At 37.6% G+C, this 22503-nt stretch overlaps 1 protein-coding gene and 1 long non-coding RNA gene across 4 annotated transcripts in view; both read left to right on the top strand.

Moving 5' to 3' along the window:
* Positions 1–22503, top strand: part of LOC136360434 (uncharacterized) — a 186845-nt gene that overhangs the window by 103058 nt on the left and 61284 nt on the right. The gene's annotated exons all lie outside the window — the stretch shown is intronic.
* The window catches only part of GUCY1A1 (guanylate cyclase 1 soluble subunit alpha 1), a 34771-nt gene that overhangs the window by 2181 nt on the left and 10087 nt on the right, over positions 1–22503 (top strand). For 2 of the 3 annotated variants that reach the window (XM_066317669.1, XM_066317671.1), the window contains exon 2: positions 19950–20357. In XM_066317669.1, the coding sequence (XP_066173766.1) occupies positions 20109–20357 (249 nt within the window). In that variant the 5' untranslated portion in view covers positions 19950–20108. Of the gene's footprint in view, positions 1–6958; positions 7171–19949; positions 20358–22503 lie in introns of those variants that run through there. The other variant, XM_066317672.1, reaches the window with a different exon arrangement.

The following is a 22503-nucleotide window of genomic DNA, read 5'->3' as shown; positions in this document are numbered from 1 at the left end:
AAAATGAGAAGTCATTAAGTAAGTACTCAAGTTGAGTATACTTGTCTTATTGGGATTAATGCTTTCTTTAAAAAAACCTGTCCTTAGCCTACTATGACAGTCTGTTTCAAAACAGATCCCATAGTGAAATCAAAACATAAATGAGAGTTGTTAATAAAATCTAATATGCCACATATCAATGGTAGTCAAAACCTGGTTATGTCATGCCGTAAAAGATAAAATATCAGTTCTGTTATGAGTGTGAATGCCATCTGTTTAAAATTCTTAAAAAAAAAAAAAAAAAACAAACCAAGACTCAAAATAAGTAATTCAAGGAGCCAAGATAGAGTCTGTAGCAAACACAGCTATTTTCCTTTTAAATGGTATGAGTTGTTAACAAAAATTACTGTAAATAGTATCATACTTTAAAAAATCCCTAAAAACTAAAAATCAAGCACCTCAGTAATTTAAGCAAGCATATGCTACATTCAAAATTGTCAACAAGGAAATGTGTGTAAGGAGGTACTGGCTGTATTTGCAGCTGCTTTGTAGATTAGCAACAGGTTTTAATTTTTCTTTATAATGACATAATCATTTAAGAAAAGTTCCATATATGTAAAAAGAAATTTTAAAAATTACTGGAAACTACAAGACATGATTGAAAGCATTTTGTTGTAATGTTATTTAGAAATCATTATATTTTAGATTGCACATTTTATTAACAAATGAAATTTGTGCCATTGGAGAGCTGCCATCTTTGCTGGGATTTCTTGCACATTTTTTACTATTCAATTTATAAAGGACCTTTATTGTCTACTGCATTTATGTAGATGTTTGCCATTGGAATTTAGTTTTTTAGCATTTGAAATTAAATTAGGGCTAAATCTCATATTTGACATTACTTTGAATATTCTTTCTAACACATCTTCACCATTTGAGATATGGCTGTATGGATGATGTATATTTGGTGTGTCTTGCATGAATAGTTGCATGAAAAGTAGAGATTCAAGTTTATCATTAAACGTATTATTACATTTTTAAGTCAGTTAAAAGCATTGGTTTTTGTTCAAGAAAGCAACACAGTTCAGGGCAGAATGTTAGTATCTGTTTAATTTTAAAATTACAGTAGGATTTAAGCATGTGCTAAAGTTGACTTGGCCTTCTAGCCATGGTGTAAACAAATTAAATTTTTTCTAATAAAGGCAGCAAAACTTACTAAAAACAGCAGATGTTTTATAAGGTTTTTGTTCATAGCTTCACATGCTTTGGGACAATTGAAAAAAACATGTTAATACCTGGAATTAACATAGTTACTGACTGCAGGTCATTTGGTAATGCACTGTTCTTCCATTTTTTGGTTGTCCTCCTTGAGTGATGGCAGTTGTAGGTCAGTGCTAGGAAGTGGCTCACCACACAGGATATTTTTTTCTGTAGATGTGGTGTCTAGAGCAAGCTGACATCTACTCCCTTTTTGTAAGAGTTAACGTTTCACTGCTCCCAGTTGTTCTGCTGCTTCATAACCTAAGCCAGAGCAAATACCAGCCGTACAGATCAGTTTTACTTCACCACAGAGAGGCCTCGCCACGTCCTGTTCATTGATTCAGGCCCCAAGCACCTCTGTGAGCTTCAGGGCCTCCACAAGCCTTCAGTCTTTAGGAGAATCCCACCCTATCCGGGCATAGTCTTTTGTGATATTCACTTCCACTTGTGTTTCATTCATGTTTCCCATTATATGATAGTTTTGTTAAGTGGAATAGATGCCCTTGCTAAGAATATTACTGCTTTCAGATTTAATTGAGATTTAATTGTATTTTAACTGACATTCTCATTTGATTCAAAAGCCCCCTTCCACGGTTCAGATCTTCACTGTTACTTTTAAGCACTCTCCCAGCTACTTGAACTTGGCAGTATTGTGGCACACATTATTCTTGATTCTACTGCTCTGACTCTTTAAATTAGTTCCTTTGTATTACTTAAAGTCAATTTTTGAATTGATTTTCTTCTTGCATATTCAATATTCACACTCGAAGTAGCTGTTCCAAGAGAATGGTGCCCTGCTAGCAGAAGCATTCAAACGAGCCCCCTCATGCATGTCAGCCTGAGGAGGGTTTTTCCTTACAGGGAGCACACCAAGCCCAGATGATAACCAAGCTGTGCCCTTACATGTCATTTCTGAGAGAGTATTTCTTTCATGAGAGCCCCTGTCTGTATTTCCTATGCATAAGTATCTGCCTGTGAGCAGAATGCTGTGCTGTCCCTGCTTGAGTGACAAGGCCACTTTTTCTCTGCCCTAAGGTAAGGGGAGAAATGCCTGGAGACTTGCACTCCTGCGGGGGCTGTGGGGCACGGGGCTGTCTGGAGCTCTCCCTTGGGATGGTTTGGCTGTGCCTTGCACTTCACGCATGGCTATGCCCATTGATTGTTTCAGCTAAGTCCACATAGAAAATAGGTCAGCCATGCAGTGGCTCTGGAAGAGAGCTTTAATTGTGTGGTTGTAATCTAGAAAAAGGGACATGTGTATCATCTTGGAGGAGACTGGAACCATTTCCAAAGATGTTACCAAGCATTGTGGAGTCTAGCCTTTAGACAGCTATTTGTATTAGAGAGCTGCAGGGAATAGCCCATGCAAGTCATCCAATTGCCTCCCTATGAATATAGTTAAAATTTCTTGTTAGAAGGCAGCATGTTAAAATTCTTTGATTATTTTCCCCTCCACAAATGAAAATTGAAAGAAACATGCATTCATGAAGTGAATCTGTTCCCCACCCCAGTTCTGAGTTATTCAGAACAAAAATGTATTTTGTGGGAATCCTCCTGGTGTAATTCTAGAATGTCACTGATTCCAGACAGTGCAGTAAAACTTACGGTTTCTGTGATGCCATGTACAGTAGTTGCTGCTAAACTCTCCACTTTTAATGAATAATAGCACAGAAACAAGTTTCTCAATAGCACATTAGAAGTGTGTTGTACAGCAATGACTCCCTTTCAAATGCTAACCAAGGTAAACGTGTGTTTAATTTAATTTTAACCTTGCATTTCACTTGGCACTTGATACAGATGCAGACTGACAAAAAATTGTTCAGGGAAAGCTGATTGCCCTCCTCGGCAAATACAGAAACTCTTCACACACAAAAGAGCATTAGTAAAAGCCTGGATACAACAGAAGAACACCTCAGCAATATTTCTAGTTTGTTATTGGGGAAAATTGGCATTTCGTGTTTGCTGATAATGATTTCTATGATTTGAAAACACAAGACGATATTCTCAGGTGCTGCCTTCTGGTTAATAGGGAGTGGCATCTGTGTACATGAATAGCTGTGTTTCTCCCTAGCCCTGACTGCAGGCATCCAGGAGCCTAAAATACTCATTGCAGTTCTTGTTTTAAATAGAACTGCTAAAAATGGCAAAATTTCCATGTCTTCAGAGAAAGCATGTATCAATCTAACTTTAAATTTCCTTTTTTGTTGTTTTTGCCAACATTGTCTTCATAGTTGTCTCTTGTCTCTTTGCACTGGCAAGCTGAGAGTGCAAAACCATTTTTCCTCATGATGAGAAGAATCTTGGGTGGACTGATAAATATTTGAAATTTAATGAAAATAGAGCCTTTGGTCCATAGAACTCACAAGACATATTTAGAGGTAGAATTTTAAAATTTCCCTGTGGAAAGAAGGGTATGAAGGGAGAGAGTCTTGTGGCTTGAGTAAGTTAGCAAGGCTTTTGATCATTGGGGAACTGTTTTTTTTTTTTTCTCAAAAACTTCAAGAAATCGTGACAGAAATAATTATAAATAATTTTAGATTAAATTAAATGCTTATTTTGATACAGTTAAAGGTTCCCAAACAAGTTGCATGGTATTAAAAACCAGCCAAGGGGAAATGCATTTCCTTTAAGGAATTATGAAGCCTTCAGAAATAACAGAATGACATTATACCTGCTGTGTGTTAGCCATGAAGATTTAGTGTGAGGATATCTTCCTTGTTCTGCTTGTTCATTTAGCACCTGCACCCTTTTATGAATCCTATTTGCAAAATCCATTTGAATTTTACTGTGTAAAGTGTTTCCATCCCATGGTTGCTTTTAAAAACTGACTGGCAATTTTTATAAGGTCAAATATGACTTTTCTAAATCACTCAGATCTACTAAACTGCCCAACAGACTTGTGCAATCTCTTAACTTGTGCTAAGACATCTGGATTCACTTCTTGACTCAGCTGCAGTCTTACTTTTGTGACCTCCAGCATGCCTTATTTCCCCACTTATAAAGGAGGCATTGTTATTCTTCTTTCATATCCCCTTTTTTGTCTTAGCCATTCAGTGGGCAAACCCTTCAGGTCAGACATGATCTTTTGCTGTGTATTTTGTTATGGCCCTGCTCTTAATTTGAGCCTTCTGGGTTAAAACAATCAAGTAATAGGCCTACCAACAGCAACAGAGAGTGGGAGAGAGCAGAATGCAGGGTATCAGTGCCATTAGTTCTCTGCTAAGCAGCCTGCCCAAGGATGAACTCACAGAAGGTTAAATACCAGTATTTAAGTGTAAACAAAGGTTCTGTAAGAATTTTTGCATGTTGTGATCTTGCTGACTAAATAGTGAGACCATCATGAATGTTAGAAGGTAATTAAATATTTTCCTTTGCAGACAAAAACACTTGGTTGTGTGGTGGTAATGAAATAACAGAGAAGATGAGTCTTCATCTCAAGTTAGGCACAGTTTGCCAAACCTTTTGATGTCCTCACAAGGCAGAGCCCACATTTGTAGTGGTACTGAAAATCTGTTGCCGATCTGAAAATTAATATCAGGTTTGCACTTAGCCCTGTATATCACATGCTCCAGATCTGTGGGAGAGGCATCATGATTGTCAACTCTATGTGGAAAAAGTCAATGACCATAACAACAGTAAACTTTAAAACCAACAGAGGCATGGCTAGTGACAGTTTCAAGTGTGCAGCTGTATCAGGCATGAGATAGAGGTGGGCATCACGTCACTGACTATTCTCATAGCAGATTAGAGACTGGCACTCAGAAATGCCAGTAAAAAGCGGCTTTGATGGTTGCTTAATATATGAAATGTGGTTTCATGGTATCTTCCTTTGAGTTGCTCTTTGAAAATTATTTGCAGTTCTAAGTAGTAATAAGTTCTAAGCAAAAATGGGTTCAAATGATAGCAGGAAATTAAAGGAAAAAGTATCTTTTCAAATAGACTTTGAAGCAATGAAGAGCAAGGACTAGTGATTGGATACAGGGTTATGATTTACTCATAGCAAAAAACTAAAATAGAACATCTATCCCTGCCTGTGTTGTGGGCAGAATTTTGTTAGCTGTAAATTGGTATATGGAAAAATAAAATGATAAACTGAAATAAGAGAGTGATAGTGGCAGAAAAGCATCTAATGGGGTTAATGTGTTTAAAAAAAAAAAAAAAAAGAGTTAGATTTTATTGCCATTTTTGTAAGTTACTGTATGGTAAATGGCTGATCTATTTAATGCTGGAATAAATGTGCCAAAAAAGGCAGTTATATGGGTTTATATAACAAATACTCAGTGTTTTCTTTCCCAACTGTTACACTACAGTAATGGAAAACACTCATAATCTTTAGTAAAATATTAATAAATGCATTCCAGTCTTTAAACTTAGGTTTGACACTCTGTCTTTTAGCAATGAAGCTGCTCTACTTAGGAATGCAATCCTAGTGTCAGTTCAGCATATTATTGGCATCGTGGGATTTAGATGCCTGTTATAAACAGAGTTGAAAACGCAGAGCAAAGGTTTATAGCATGAATATGCTGCAAAGATACTTGTGATACTGCGAGAACTTAATTTCTCCATTGTCACAGGACACTTGTAAAGTTAGTGCTTGTGACTCGTTAAAGCTTGTCAGGTACAAGTGTATAAAATAAATGCTTTGTATTTTCCACATCACAAAAGTGTATGCAGAAATGTCAAATATCTCTGACCCCATATAAAGGCAGACTATACACAGTACAGCAGACTTTTCTTTCCTCCCTGTGTTATTTTTACCTGTTGAGAGTGCACTCTGCAAGTGATGGTGCTTTAAAATGCTCTAGAATGCCAAAATGCTTAAAAAAATGTTGTCTTCATCTTGGCAGGAAATTCCTTGTGAAGGAGATACTACTTTTCTTTATCCTTAAACGTAGGTCTCTGCTTTACATCCTCCAGAAACTCAAGCATCCCATTCCCTCCCTCTGCCCCAGCTATTCTCATGGCTTCTCAGCCTTCACTCCCTCGGAAAAGGGGGAACTTACTATGTAGCATCCTTTTCCTGTGCATGTAAACAAGTACAGAGGTGGAACCTATTATTTGTTACATGATTACTTTTTACAAGGGTCCAGTGAACAATCATTTTACTGTCCAGTCAAAGGAGCATGTCTCTTCAAGATAATATTCAAATGACATTCAAAACCTATTTGAGGTACTCCTCTGAATACATATGCACTCCCTATGACTGGAATATGATTTTGGTTCATTTTTAGGTTTTCTGCCACAGCTCACTGGCCAGTTGCTCTGCTCTTGCACCTCTGAAGCAGCGGAACTGTGTTCTTTGCTGCTTGGAGCTATTATTCACAGCCCTAGTATGCAATACAGCAAGTTGGAGACATCCTGTTATATGGCTCCATTTTTGAAATGAACATAGTTTCCTAATATAATAAAGAAAACAGGTGTTCAGTGGTGGATTTCCATTTTACAGATTTAAAAAATGGCACATAAAGAATGGTTATTCATTAACATTTTGGTGGGAAATTGTACTTGAAGGACGTTTGGTGTGGTACACCCCGACACTTATAGGGAGCCTTAGGTCTCTGGGTAGCTGAAATGTTGAGACAAAGATGTTTATCAATAACATTTGATTTTATAATAACATTGGATTCTCAACAAAGTAAATCTGAGATGACTCTCTTGCAACTTTCTTTGGCTGTTGCTCCTGTTTGGGAGCTCCTCCAGACCAAGATGCTCAGCCTGTGTTCTGTGCTGATTTTGCCTGAGGACTGAAGCCCAAAGCCTCCCAGCACTGAATCATAAAGAGCCACACCTTGAACTAAGAACTGGATGCCTGTACAGTTCATTACCTTCTGTGGTGGCAGTGGGAGGAAGGTCTGCTTGTGGTTATTGCTGACACAGTGCACTTCCCTGCTGCCTCGCTGGAATGCAGGTCAGGGCCTTGAAGGAAGCCAGGTAAGTAATGCTTCCATCCTGGGATCTCAGATACATGTCCAGCACTAACTGGTATTTCAGAAGGCCTGATGGAGAGAGAAAAGAGGTTACTTACAGACATACTATAAAACACAAGTGAAATAACTTAAAAAAAAGAAAATGTAAAATTATGAAATGAAACCTTAAATCAGTAACAATGAACACGTAGCCTTTATGTTACAAATCAGTGTCATTTAAAACCCGATACTAGAAAATAACATAAGAAGTTTTTAACTTCTTTATTAACACAGGGCAGCCGCGTTAAACAATGTTGCAAAAGAAGATATGTCATTCCCACCCCTCCAGTAGATGCTATTGTGGCAAGCTAGTAATTGAATCTTGATGGCCAAAGCAAGGTTATAAACATGTATCCTTCCTTAATGGTGCAACAGAGAGTAATATATAACTAGGAGAGTTGGCTGAAACACAGAAACACCAAACAAAAAATTTATCCTAAGATACTGCTGGGAAGCTCCATGAAATTAGCATATCAGCATGTTCTCTAGGCTATACTGACAGATTACAGAAAAATTATTTGCGTAAGAACCAACCAAACTTCAGTGGATTTGTAGCAGAGGGGAAGCACTCTATCACGAAGAGAACTGTCCCTTCATTACAAATAGTTTTGCTTTATTGCCCGTGTTTTTCCTTATTTCTTATGGATTTTTTTTATCCTCATGTTCTTTTATAGGCTTTCTTCTGTTCTTTCCTCTTTGACCCTTTATTCTGTCTGTATCTCCCTTTGTTATATTTTTCACATAATAAAGAACAGCACAAACTGCAAAATAAATTCGATAAACAGCAATCTGAGAAATAGAGACAAGCTCTGATCTTTCAGACTTTGGTAAGAATACCGTGATGTTAACATCTTTGCAGCCAGTGCAGTTATGCAGGTTGTGAAGAAATGTGGGTGATTCTAGGTAACCTGCCTAGAATTACTCCAGGAAGATTACTCTGTGGTTCATGCAATGCACAATATCTGTATTTACCCAATGAGAGAAAGACCTGAGGACCTTGCACAAAAAGTCACAAAAAAGCAGCAGAAGAATTATGGTTAAAATACATTTAATTTACCTCAATAATTAAACCCTGAATTTGTACCTCGAATGTGAGGCTGGCAATTGATACATCTGATTAAAGTTTCTGCACTGTTCTTTGTTAACCTTTTCTTAGATTTCCATTCTTCAGTATCTCTTAATCTGTTTAATCTCTGTTTGTCTGAAACACCTGCCACAGAAATTGGTGAATGTCAGTGGAATTTGCAAGCATTGCAAGCTAAGCATCTATTTTTGTGCCAGTCTGTAACCAGCACAAAAATATCCAAAACTGAAAGAAAGTCTCAAAAAATTAGATGATATTATTTTTCTTCTAATTGAATATTCAAGTTTGATATTGTTACCAGAGGCTGCAGTTCAGCAGCTAATGTACTTGAATCTGTATAATGCATAGCTTGAAACCTTCTAAATTTTCTAAATGTATCTGTTCTAACTGGAGGAGCAGCATTGACCAAGGCTTCTACTATTTGATGTGTTTTAGCTGTAAGGATGTATTTTTTTTTAATTACCACTGGTGATAATTTGGAAATGTAGCATTATAAATCATTTATTTTCCTCGGTGTCATGATCTATACCTCAATGATCCTCTGATTTTCACTGTGACTAATATTAAAACAAGAAGCTACATTTTAATTACTTGAGAAGTTTCTTTGTAAAGGAGCTCACATTTCTACATCTCAATAGCCTGCTATGATTTAGATATATCAAAGCTGAATCTCCCATAAATATTTTCAGCTTATTTTCCACAGGGCCACATTTTCCCCTCATTCTTTACTTCAAACTGCCGCCAGGGCCAAGGGGAAGTTATTACAAAATACATGGTGAGCGTGGCAGTTAGCTCTGAGTTAATTTTGCATTCCTTCTCCCTGCTGGTCTCATTTACATGTGCTGACTTTTCCTGTGCAAAAGTAAGCTAAAAAACATTCTGTGCAATTTGATTTCTTTCACATGCTTAAAAGGAGAGTTGAATAAATGGAACGGAAGGATTTGAAAGATTGGTAGCTGTCATAACTTCAGCAATTGCACTGGAGACAATAACAAGCATCACAGATTGAACATTCAACAGGAAGGCAAAATCTGCTGGATTTGTCTAATCTTTAGTTTTGTTACACAGGTGGTATACACTAACTGGCTAATGTTAGCCATTAAGTGCTTTTTTGTTGTGATTAACAAGATTAATTTCTCTTCATACCACATGTGCAAGCTCAGTATTTCACAAAAGCTCTCATCTTTACTTAGTTCATCATTTTAGTGAAAAAAGTCTGTGTTTTTAAAGACAGTATAAATTCACATATTTACCTAGCTTTCTCTGTTTCAAATGCATATCCGCTGTATTTTGCGGAAGAGTATTAGAAAGCACCTAAACAAGATACTCAAAGGGGTATTGTAATGTATTCCTAGAGCACTCTGTCTCTCTGGATTGTTTCGAAGGCAAGATGAACTGCTTTTGTGTACTCGAATCTTTTTTAGAAGAGCAGATTTTGAAGGAGGGTGGCTATGAATAACTGTATGTGCCTGTACCATTGTGTGCAAAATGACAGGCCAATCAGTGAAATAAAAAAGGAAGGTGCTAATTTACAGTGCACATGGGCTAAATCAGCAATTCCAATTATTTTTAAACATGTTTTGTAGCAGAAACCATCTGTAGGCATTTAATCAAAAAGGAAGGTGCCTTCTTGTCCTGTTCTGCAAATACCATGGAAGAGAACAATTGGGAAAGTAGCTGATTTCTCTGTTTCTTCAGAGCTGCTGCTTTTTTTTGCAGGGACCTACCTAAAGCAGAATCGGTATCTGTATGATGGCTATGAAAAAACAGATTCAGCCATCTATTGGGGTTGATTTCACATCTTCATTCAATATGTTTTTTCAGAGAAAGTACAAGGACATGACCTCAATGCATAGGACAAAGCATTTTTGGTAATTAGAAGTTCCTGTTATTACTTCCCCATGCATAGTTCTTAACCTTTCTGTAATCTCAAATGACCTCAGTTCTGTGATTATTGCATCTGCACACTTAGCTGCAAAACCCCAACATTAAAAAGCCAAGGTCATATTTTGGTTCAAAAATAAGAAAACATGCAAATCAGTATTTCAGTGACAGCAGTGACAGACCTTTTTGGTTTAATCCTATTCCTGCTATATCCAGAAACCTGCTATTGACTTCAACAGGAGTTGGCATGAGTGCTTAGCTATGAATAAATATGAAAGGTAGTTGTCAGTGATTTTCAGCATGAAAATGATTTTGTAGCCATTGTAAACAGAAGTGACAGGTGGCAAATACCCAGTCAGAAAACTCTGCAACTGAAATCTGCTAATGAAACACTTCTCTTTCTACAGACCTAGTTTTCAGACACTTTTCTAAGATCTGTGGAGTTCATGGAAACTTTTAGTACTTTATTCGTTACATTTTTAGTCCTTTTATTTATAAAACTTGCTGTTCATTATAATTTAAAGCTGTGAGCACAAAGGGAATATTTAACTATATGCAGTGTCATTAGACACTACAATCAATGTTTTATAGTGCTCTACCATGCTTCAGTATATTTGGGAAAATAATATTGATGCAAACCTGTGTGTCAGTTGCGTAAACAGTTACATCAGCTTCAGCAAGAACATGTGCGGGTGCAAATCTCAGCAGATAAGTGTCTTTCAAGAAGTAGGGGAATTTTTTTATCATCTCTGAAAGATGCTTCACAATTAATCTAGACCATGGTGCTCAAATGAGAAGTTACTTCATGCTTTAGAAATTTGGAGTTGTCGAACAGTTTGTTGTTTCATTTATTAAGAATAAATGCAGCAACACTGGCTAGGTCATGGATACTAGCTAAAGATTTCACTAATGATAGGGGATAAAAGGTTATTAGATTCCACTTTTATCACAAAATAATTACTATTATTTTTTAGTTTATTTGCTCCTTAGAGGCATTTTTTATCTATGAAATAAATAAAAATCAGATTTTGCAGACATTTAAAGTTTGAGAAATTTGAGGGATTGAGCTGTAAGTAGGTATTTGGAAGGAATCAGTAAGCACAACAATTAACAATGACTTCATGTTCTAGACTGTCAGTGCTTCTCCTTTTGTGGATTCTAATTAAATTCCATTGGCTATGGGGCAACAGTGATTTTTACGTTTAAGTCCTGCTGACTGTCACAATCACTGCATGTCCTCAGGATGAGTTTTAATTCTTAAAAAGAAGACATACATTTATTTTTCTTAGCTTCTGTCTTTCAAGTTTTATGGAAATATTGTACTCCAGGGACTCCAAATGCAGGTAATGCTGTATTTAAAAATCTATTCCTTTAAAGTTAGAATACTTTGCAGATGCTTTGGATTGCTTGCCTTCACTGCAGCAGCTCCTCTCCTTCAAATGCTTCCTCATCTGGGCACCCTGATCACTTAAGGTCTCACGTGTTACCCCAGTTCGGTATCAGGATTTCTCAAAAAACCAAATACAAAACGCAAGCCCCAAACATGAATAATGCTGTTACGTACAGCAGGTTTCTAGGTTTTGTTGAGGTGTCTTTATCTCTGCCTCAGTAAAAATGGCCATGAGTGTAAGGAGCTCTCGGGTGTGTCTCCATGGGTGTGCAGCTGTGCTGTGGGCCAGGGGTGAGGGGGTGCAGATGTGCCACCATCGAGGGCTGCCACTTCACCCTGAGCGTGTGACAGAGGGAGCCGAGGATCAGGTGCTGTCAGCCTGCCTGCTGGGCTTGCTGGGGAGTGTTTTCACAGAGGTTTTGACTCACAGGAAGAGAATATTTTTCCCACGCTGTCTTCTCAGCATGCCTCCCTGTTATTTGGTCCTAGCATAGGAAAATATTTACCTTACAAAAGTACTTAATGTGATAGTTAAAATGGCAAATACGTATTTTATCAGCAGCATTTGGGAATTGGTCCTTTCTTTAGCTATGTGCCAAAACAGGGGTGTAGTAATTGAGGTTCCCCCCTGCACCCTTAATTGATACCAGAGATGTGGCTGCAATATAACTTTCACATCTGGAGTCTGGGCTTCTCCCAGGGGTATGTTTGGATCCAGGGACTTGCTTCAGACCATTACAGGGAAATGAGTCAGTCACAAAACCAGTATAAGAAATTCAGTGATACTTTAAATGAGGCTTTTGTCCTGTCCGTAAGAACTCTGGTTTCAATATTAAGATGTAATTCTTGGTGTTACTACACAAATTCTAATATTTTAAAGCAGCAGAAATGTCTGTCTTGTGACCTTAAAATAAGGCATATTAGTAGTTCTGATGTTGACATGTATTCTGTGAAACTAATTTTCAAGGCAGATGACAAGATAGAAAAGTAGATAATTTGGGTTGTTTTCTTAGAAAACAAAGGTAATTATTTTCTTCATGTCCTGGCTTGGTAGCTATCTAATGTTGCAAATCACAATCTATTCAACTTGGAGCATAGAGGAAACATTTGATTGTGTTTCTCTGCTTCTTACAATAATTTATACAGAAAAAAAAAAAAAAAAAAGGGTAGAAAGGTGAGGAAATTCCACATTATGTGGGGGCAAAGATTTCTTGTAAGCAAGGTCTAGATTTTTAGCTTGCCCTAAGCAATCATATAGGACAATCACCAGGATGAGATACAGCACTGAATTTGGATTTAATAAAATGTTTGGACTGTTAAAACAATGATTGATTGGTGTGATTTGTATTATTTTATCATAGCTGCTTTACTATCTTTTATACTTTGTTTGGTAATTACTGTAATTCCATTAATTCAATTAGTTCTGTTGTGTGCTATGTTATTTCCTTATTATCAAAAATATGCTGTGACTTACAGAAAAATTTTGACTATTTGCAATGGAAATAGCCCTAGACAGAGGATGAGAACACTGGAACTGGGCTTGTGCAGCCCACAATGGCAATTTTAGTGCTTTGGGGAAAAAATGGGAAAAGCTAAAAAAATGCTCTTAGATCAGAAAGACAGATCAGAACCAGGATTGACTTGAAAGAAAGGAGAGTGGAAATTTTGGGTGAACAAGCATTAACTTTTCATTAATGCCTGGCAAGGCATATTCTTTCTGGGAGCTGGAATTTGAGAATGCTGATTCTAGTAATTTCTTGGGCGCCCATAAATTATTGTGAAGTCCACAATCCCATATCATGTCTTATCCTGATCTGTAGAGAGGATAACGTTTTCATCTGCTCAGGTGGCAGAAATATGTACTGTGAAAAAGCCTAGAATCTTTTCAGGAAAGAAAAGTACTACTTTGTAAATTAATTAAGGCCCATGTCTACACAAGGTGGTAATGATTTAGGATTGAGTGGTCATGTATGTGAAAGGGTTTCTAGACCTCAACTCATTGGCTTTGCAGTATCCAAACAAATTAACGCTTTGAAGGTGTACGTACACAGGACATGTTTAAACTAACAATGAAGCAAACAATGAAAGGTTAACTTACTTGTACAGGATTTAATAAGACTAGTAAATACTTGCTTGGACTTCTTAAAATATGAGCTTATATGTTGATGTGGACTTGAGATGTTTTCTCTTACTATTTTAGAAACCTCCTTAAGATCCTTGGAAACAGACCAATCACCAGGGCTTTGATTTTGTTGCTACCCACAGCACTTGAGTTAGAAAAAATAATCTGCGGATATTGTACTTCATATTACTAATAAAAATGATAAGATTTAGGTATTTGTATTAGCTGTATTTGTTAGCTGATAGGCACAGCAGCTGAAACAGAAATGAGCTGCTACTGATGGGGAGGGTGCTGGGTCCTAACCTGTCTCACTAAAAGCTAGTGGTGTTCTGCCCGTGCATAAAAAGAGCAGCTCCTGCCTTGCTCTCTACAGAGGCACTGATTGGCAAGGGGTAAAAGGCAATGATTTCTGAATCCCACAGAGATTAGAGCTGAATGGGAATAGCAAACCCCTTTCTTACAAAAAGGCAGAGGTTAACAGCTGCTTCTGTGGAGGCAAAGGCTTCCACACCACTCCTGCAAGTGCTGCAATCACTCTTGTACTAGAGAAAGTTAGATTCAGTCAGTGATATCATTTGACTGCTGCAAAACAAACTAATTCTTTTAAAATTATTGCTCAACATGCAGCAGTTCAACTAACAAAGCGATATGTATGATTTAAAATAAAAAATGGCATGCCATCATGCCATATTCTGTCTTACTCCACTTGTAAGAGAAAAGTATTTATTGTTGCTTTTAATTTTTGCGCCATGTCCATAAATTAAGATTATAAACTACCTTTAGCTACTGTTGACAAGTGATATTGCTTAATTCTTATAAATGTCTGTGTTAGTATTAGGGCTTTTACTGTATGATTGATTTATTGATTTGTGTTGCATGACAGTGTCAAGAAATGTTATAATAAAGAAAATATTCAGAAGCAGATAGTAAAAATAAACATACAGGAATGCATTTTGACTGTGAGACAAGTATAGCTGTAAACATAGAATGAAATGTTTGTACGGAGCATTTTGAGCTCTGTTAAATTATTCTGCAGCTATGACTATGCTCTGTAAAGTCATCTTCATTTTTCTGAGTGGCACAGTGCCATGTTGTACTCAGTCAGACACTAAATGGTTGCTTGTAGTTTGCTCTCACAGCAGATTATTTAATTTTCATTTTCAATTTGTTTCCCAAGGTAACTACGACATCAATTAATATGGCAGAGATGGAGAATTCACATTAGACACTGCTGCTCCCCTGGGATGAGCTCTCTCAAACCATGTTTGGAGAGGAATCAAAACCAGAGACTTTTTTCATGTTTCTTTTTTTTGTTGTTGTTGTTATGGTCAGAAAATGTTTAAAGACATGGTAAGCAGTGGGAGGGCTGGTGTTCCTCATTCCTGAAAGACATCTGCAAAAGTTTTACTTAACCTGTGATGTGTGGTGTCATCTCTGTCATACCTTTTTAAGGTCCATTTTACTGCTGAAATTCCTTCTGTCATCTCTACACTGGGGATTCATTATCTTTCCCCTGTCAGACCTTTAATGTCACTCTCTAATTACAGTATGAGCGAGACAGATTTTCATGCAATACAATAGACTTTTTTTCTGAACATTACTTATATTAAGTGCAAGATGCACTTAGGATACCAGATGCAAACTTGATGTTTTAATCAAAGAAGACCTAGTCTATACATAGAGGTTTTTCAGTATTTGAATCATCTGAAGTGTCATGGAATTAGGTTTGTTTATTTAAAGATGTGATTTACGAGATTTTGTCACTGCAGAGGTCAGGGAGAGTTTTCAACTGACCACTGCTTGAAAATCGTTATACCTGTTAAACTGATAGTGGTTTTGAACTAGGATCAAAGAACCATGCAGTTTGTTTCTGGGAAAACAAGCACCTCAGGTTGCTTAGAAAATGGTTCCTCAGAAAACAATTTTTAGGAACTGTGTTGTCATTATTTGAATGTAGAAGATCTGATACTGGTCTTGTAAAACAGTATTATTGCTAGAAACATCATGGACATCCACGTTCTTGTAAATCAATGATGATGTGCTCATAACTAGCAACTGACAGGACTCCAGTGTCATGTTGAGATCAAGGGCAAAGATTCCACTCCCTACCAGGGCAGGAAGAGGCTGAGTGTAGGTGTCCTGCAGCACAAAGGATGGCATCACAAAAAAAAGCTGCAGACACAGTTGCTGCATGTCCAGCAGCTTTGTTGACCTGGGGATCTTCACCCTGGGGTCTTCATCAGCACCCATTTTGCTCCTGAAAATGCCTTGTCCCATGACCATCTTCTGGGACCTCTTCCCACTTGGCAGCTTCTAGAGACTTTTCAGGTGTAAAACAATGCAGAACTGATGCTGCCTGCCTGGATAATTTTCCTATCACAATAAATGTAATTTAATTAAGATACAATATGCTAGCACAGAAGTGAACCCCAGATAGTTCAAGATAATTGTTTTCTAAAAACAGAGAAATAATTTCATCAGCAGGAAAAAAATCCCAAAAAAACCACACATAACCCAAAGAAGCAGAAAACCCATGAAAACCATTGGTAGTTGCCGAAGATCACCTTCTTTGTTTTTGGGCTGTGCAAATGCAGTAAATATTTTTTGTTATCTAATTTAGCCATTAATTCATTCTTACATTTATTACTGAGAAACTTTTTAAAAGACTGTTTTAAATGGCAGCATATCTAATTGTAATGTTGCATTCCATGGGAGATGTTTTAAATGTTTGATTCTATTTTTTTTTCCACCAAAATATATTTCAGAGGGTTTTTTCCTTTCAAAGTGCTGATATACTTCACTTAAGAAGTTTCAGTAGTTATTTCATAAATTCAGAATTTATCTTGAAATTTAAAGCCCAAATTCAGCAAAGCATGTGAGTATATATGTAAGATCCACAAGAGCCATAATTTTTCTTAGTTTTGACAATGATGTGTGCCTATATGTATGTTTACTTCAGTGCACAGATCAGTCCAACTACAGAAAATACGGTTCTTTTCTGCTTTTCTTTCTTACTATAGTAATATTAGGTATGCAATGGCTTCTGAATAAAAATATCTATACATATATATTTAAAAAATAATGCTTACAGTATGAAGTATTATGTATATTTATGTATTTGGAGTATGGTTCTTGCTTTAAATTTTTCACTGCCTTATTTGCTACCCAGTGTTATTCAGCAATAAAAAATGAAGCATTGCTGATGTCCGTGCAGCAGAAACAAATGAGTTTCCATGCAAAAACTGAAATCAAAAATATAAACGTTATGTAAACATTCTTCAGCCTCTTGTTCTTAGCATTGTGTTTATTGATTCTTAAAATAAGACGTTAACTTTGATAGATGTCCCCTAGAACCTGGCCTGACACCATCAGTATTACAGCATACTCTAAAAGAGGCTTTTCTGCCAAATATTTTTTTCAGCAGCAGGTCCAGTCAGAGTAGCTCCTGCCTGTTTCTCTTTTTATCCATGCCATTTATGCTGTGTCTGCAGCACTCTTCTGCTGTGCTATTCATTCCAGCTGTTTCAAAAGCAGCAGCTGATAACCTGTATCAGGGAATTAGTTATTTTTAACTCTGGTACAGTTGCTGTGTGACCCCAAACGCCCTTAGGTGTCTCAGGGGCAGAAACAAATGGTGTAATGCACAAGCTTATTAAAGCCCTAGTGCCTTTGAGAGAAGTAGTTGTATTTCCTGAGAGAAAAATGTAATACTTAGCTGCTTATGGAGTCGCCAAAAGCTCGAGGATTATTTTTAAAGAGTATTATATGAGGATGAGAGGATCTGATTCAATGAGATGCAGTCAATAGAAAATGAAAGAAAAGAGCCTTTTTCAGACTGCCTAACTGGAATAAATCATCCTCACTATATCATGTCCCTAAGTGCCACATATCCATGTCTTTTAAATACCTCCAAGGATGATGATTCTACTGCTTCCCTGGGCAGCCTGTTCCAATTTTTGAGCACCCTTTCTTCGAAGAAATGTTTCTTAATATCCAGTCTAAACCTCCCTTGTTAAAACTGGGGGCTGCTGCTTCTCATTTTGACACTTGTTACCTGAGAGAACAGGCTTACCCTCACCTTGCTACAGCTTCCTTTTAGAAGCAGTAACATCTTTGCTGAGCTTCCATTTCTTCAGGATAAACACACCCAACTTCCCCAGCTGCTCCTCATAAAACTTGTGCCCCAGATCCTTCAGCAGCTCTGTTGCCCTTCTCTGGACATGCTCCAGCACCACAATGTCCTTCTTTTAGTGAGGGGCCCAGTGCTAGAGGCAGGGTTCAAGGGCTGATCTCATCAGTGCCTTGTACAGGGGGACAATCACTGCCTTGGTCCTGCTGGTCACATGATTCCTGATCCAGGCCAGGATGCCATTGGCCTTCTTGGCCACCTGGACACGCACTGTCTCACGTTCAGCTGCTGTTGACCAGCACCCCCAGCACCTGGTCCTTTTTTGCCAGGCATCTTTCCAGTCACTCTCCCCTCAGCCTGTAGCACTGCGTGGGGCTGTTGTGACCCAAGGGCAGGAACAATCACTTGGTCTTGTTGAACCTCATATGAATGGCCTCAGTGCATAGATCCATCCTATCCACATCCCTCTGCAGCAGATCAGCATTCCCACCCAGCTTTGTGCTGCCTGCAAACTGAGTGAGGGTGCACTCAATCCCCTTGTCCAGGTCATTAATAAAGATACTAACCAGGTCTGGCCTCAGTACTGAGCCCTGGGGAAGCCCACTAGTGATTGTCAACTGGATGCAACTCCATTCAGCAACACTCTCTTAGTCATCCTGCCAGCTTTTTGCTTGGCAAAGGGTATGCTTGTGAAAGCCATGAGCAGCCAGTTTATCCAGAATGTTGTGGGAAATGGTGTCCAAGGCTTTATTTGAGTCTGGGTAGACTTCATCCTTTTCCTTTATCCACTAAGCTGGTCACCTTGTCATAGGAGAGCAGACTTGTCAGACAGGATGTGCCTTTCCTAAACCCACGCTGTGTGCACCTGATCCCCTGGTTGTCCTGCATGTGTTGTATGATGGCACTCAAGATGATCTGCTCCATGACCTTCCCTGGCAGAGTGAGCCTGACTGAAGTTAGGCTGTCAGGTTGTATCCTCCCTCTGACTTCTTGTGGATGAACATTATCTTAACTAACCTCCCCAGTAAGCCAGGACTGCTGGTAAATAATGGAAGATGATTTGGTGAGCTCTTCTGCCAGTTCCCTTACACCATTGGGTGGATCCCATCTGGCCCCATGAACTCGTATATCTTAAGCTATGGTCACTGACCATTCTCTCCTGGTTTATAGGAGCATCATTCTGCTCTCTGTCTCTGTCTTCTAGCACAGAGTCTTGGTGTCCTGAAGGCAACTGTTCTCACTATAAAAGACTGAGGCAAAGAAGGCACCAAGCACCTCAGCCTTTTCCTAGTCCCTTGCCACTATATTTCCTCTTGCATCCGGTAAAGGATGGTGATTCTCCTTAGCCCTTCTTTTCTTGCTGATGTGTTTGTACAAACATTTTTTTGTTTTACAGCAGTAGTCAAATTAAGTTGTAGCCTGGGCTTTGGCCTTGTAATAAATGGGACCATTATTAAAATTCAAAGTGCAGCTTTTTTATTTTTTTTATGTGTTGTTTGGAAAATACCACCTTCAAAAGCATAAAAATCCCTTAGTGTTTCCAAGCAACTGCAGTTGTGTGGTCAAATTCCCAAGATGTGAGTTGTCATCAGTCAGTTGTTTTTACAAGAAACTCTAACCTTTGGTCTTGGATGGTTTACTGTTTAAAAAGTATACACACTATCTTAAGTCATACATTTCTCTATTACATAAAGGATACCTTGGACATGAAGTAAATTAATATAAATTATTCATAATATTCATAGTTATTCTAATCTGTTTCATTGTGCCATTTAAGATAGTCTTTTATAGCTACTTATAAAGAATCAAAAAGGTTTCCTCACTGGAATTCCACTCTTGCAGAAACCCCATCCATCAATGTGACCAAATATATGTACTGAGTAAGACAAGGCCTCTGCCTTAATCACTTGAGTCCCAACTTATACAAAACTTAACCATGCATGCAACTTGAGTTACCTGGAGCACTGCAGTCAGTAGATATTGCATGTTTGAAGTGGGACGAGAGTAAGTGCTTTCCCGAGCTAAGTCCTCAAAAAGTCATTGTTTTAATGTACTTAAGATAAAACTGGCATATCATGGGACTTTAAAAGAGAAAATAAATGTTTATTATTCTTTTTTCCTTTCTTGTTTTGTAGGGGCACAATTTTTTTTCCTGTGGTGATTTATAGTGACCAATAACCTTCCACAGCGGTTGCCTTATCAACTTAGTATTCTGGCATCTTCTGCTCTTGTTAGTAAACAGAAGAGAACTATTAACCGCAGAGCTAAATCTCAAGAGAGAGACTTTGTACAGTATGTTCTGTACAAAACTGAAAGACTTGAAGATCACAGGAGAATGTCCTTTCTCCTTACTGACTCAAGGTCACATTACTGAGGAACATGACAAGGACTGCACAGAAAACAGCTCTAGAGCAGCTTTGCCCATCTGCAAAGAAGTCCATGAAAAAGATGGTCAAGGAGACCTTCCACAGAGGAAAACGAGCAGAAGTAGAGTGTACCTGCACACACTAACTGAAAGCATCTGCAAACTAATCTTTCCTGAGGTAAAGAGTTGCTAAATAATTATAAAATTTTAATAGCATTTAACTATAAATGTTAAAGTAGCATTCTATGCCTGCCTTTAGATTTAAGCCTTTAGAAAGTTGCCTTGACTTAAAAGTTTGGGTTTTTACATAGTTCTCCGTAGTTTATATCCACTTCCATTCCTTCTGGGTATAAGTTTGCCACACTCTGTGCTGTATGCACCATTCCTTCCACTGTATTTCCCTTAGTTTTGCCTTGTATTTTCAACTTTCCACCGACCTTTTTAACTGGTCTTTTTAAATCCATCTATTTTTGTACCATTTTTTAACGTAGGGATATAGTAATAGAAATTCTGCCTTGTTACCTAATAATGTAAATTATGTGGTCATCTCATCAGTTCACCTAACTGAATCCAAACTGCTAAGTGCATTAGTCATTATCACAAAAAAATTAAAATAGATGTTTCCATCTGTTGTGATACTAACCTCCTGTCATACTATTTTTAAAACCATTACTGTTCGTGTTTATTGCAAAGATATTCTTATGTCTCTGCTCAACTTAACTGAAAACAGGCCCAGTGCAGGCTTGCTTAAGTGGAGATGAATACCATGGTTTATCTCTGTGAAAAGAACATGAAAATTGCAGCTCCATAACATCCAACTCTTGGCCTTGTCTCAAATTCAGTGGGAAGTTTGAAGGAACTGACTGACATATTGGGACTACAAATAGCAAATGGGCAATTCTGTAAACTCATTTAATTACAATTCCATTACTTGGACATTCAGTGTACCTTACTTAAAGTGCTGGAGTTTTGGTAAATCTATTTGCAGATCTGGTTATGCAGCTCTTCAGCTATTACCCATTCACTAAACCCCTAGATAATTAAGTTTTGAAAAACTTTTTTTACCTCTGCTGCATTTATACAGATGGAATGCATCACTTTAAACCTTTAAACTGCTATCTAAATTTGTAAAGAAAAATACTTGTAACCCAAAAATGAACTGGCAAAGCACCCTTTCCAGGGTATCATGATTGCTATACTGCTTTTCTAGTATATAGTTGTTAGTGGGATTTTTAATAACTGGTATGCTTTTCTCTTTAAAGAGTAATATAAATGTATGCAGTTGCCTATTACATAATTTTGATAGGCTAGTTCATCAGCTGGGACAAAGCTTGGCCAAGTGAAGATATTAGGATGATACCCTAGGAACCACTGAAATTCAAGGTTATCATTGTTACTATTTACAATTATCCAAGTCAGATTCATTCGAACTTCATTCAAGTCTGTTCTCATGCTGATTTGGGGTCAAGCCCTAAGCGTCTTCCTAATCCTATTTTTCCATAAAAGGGCTTTTCTTGTTTAGAAACATATTTTGCATTGCTTAGATAATTTACCTTACTTAACATCATTTTCCTTCCAACTGGAAGCTCCAAAATGGGGCTGCATCATGACCCCTATTGATCCATGAACTTCTCATGGAAACAGCGAACTATGCATGGAAGTCCAGGACAAAGTGCATATGGAGATCATTGCTCATTTATAAGTAATGGAATGGATGACATTCCACTTTCTGTATCAGTTTCTACACAGATGTAATTTGTGTTGTGTTCATATATATGGTGTATGGTATATACATAGATATGTGTATATATGTATCTAATTCACTTCAGATTTTTCCTTGGAAAACATTTCCAGAATATATTGCCTTTATTTCACATGAGATTTTCTTTTTGCAAATTTTCCTCCTGGAAATACAAAAAGTAAAAGATGCAGTAAAAGCTGCTAGTTTCTTTAGGGAATGAGAACCAAAGAAAAGCCAGGCCACAGGAAGCCTCACAGCTGAATTCTGTTATGCCAGTATAGTACTATTCTATAGTGACCCTGTCTGTGTGGGAAATTTGGGTTTTGAATATCAGAGACTACATACATCTGACAGCTTTACTGGCCCTACAATTTGAAATATGCATATTTGGAAAATGTTCCATCTGTTCCAATTAGGAACTGCAGAAGGGATATGGAATCATGGGATTGAAGTATTTTAAGGCAAATATTCATTATGCTCTAAAGTGTCTTTTATTAGAGAATCCTTTTATAAAGGCCATCTACAGTGACTAGATTTTCATCTGGAGGATGCTTGGGGTCATGGCATACACAGTGAAAATTAT

This window comes from Sylvia atricapilla, chromosome 4, assembly GCF_009819655.1.
Source record: "Sylvia atricapilla isolate bSylAtr1 chromosome 4, bSylAtr1.pri, whole genome shotgun sequence".
NCBI classification, from domain to species: Eukaryota; Metazoa; Chordata; class Aves; order Passeriformes; family Sylviidae; genus Sylvia; species Sylvia atricapilla.
The sequence above is the reverse complement of the archived record's forward strand: the minus strand, read 5'-3'. Positions and strand labels throughout refer to the sequence as shown.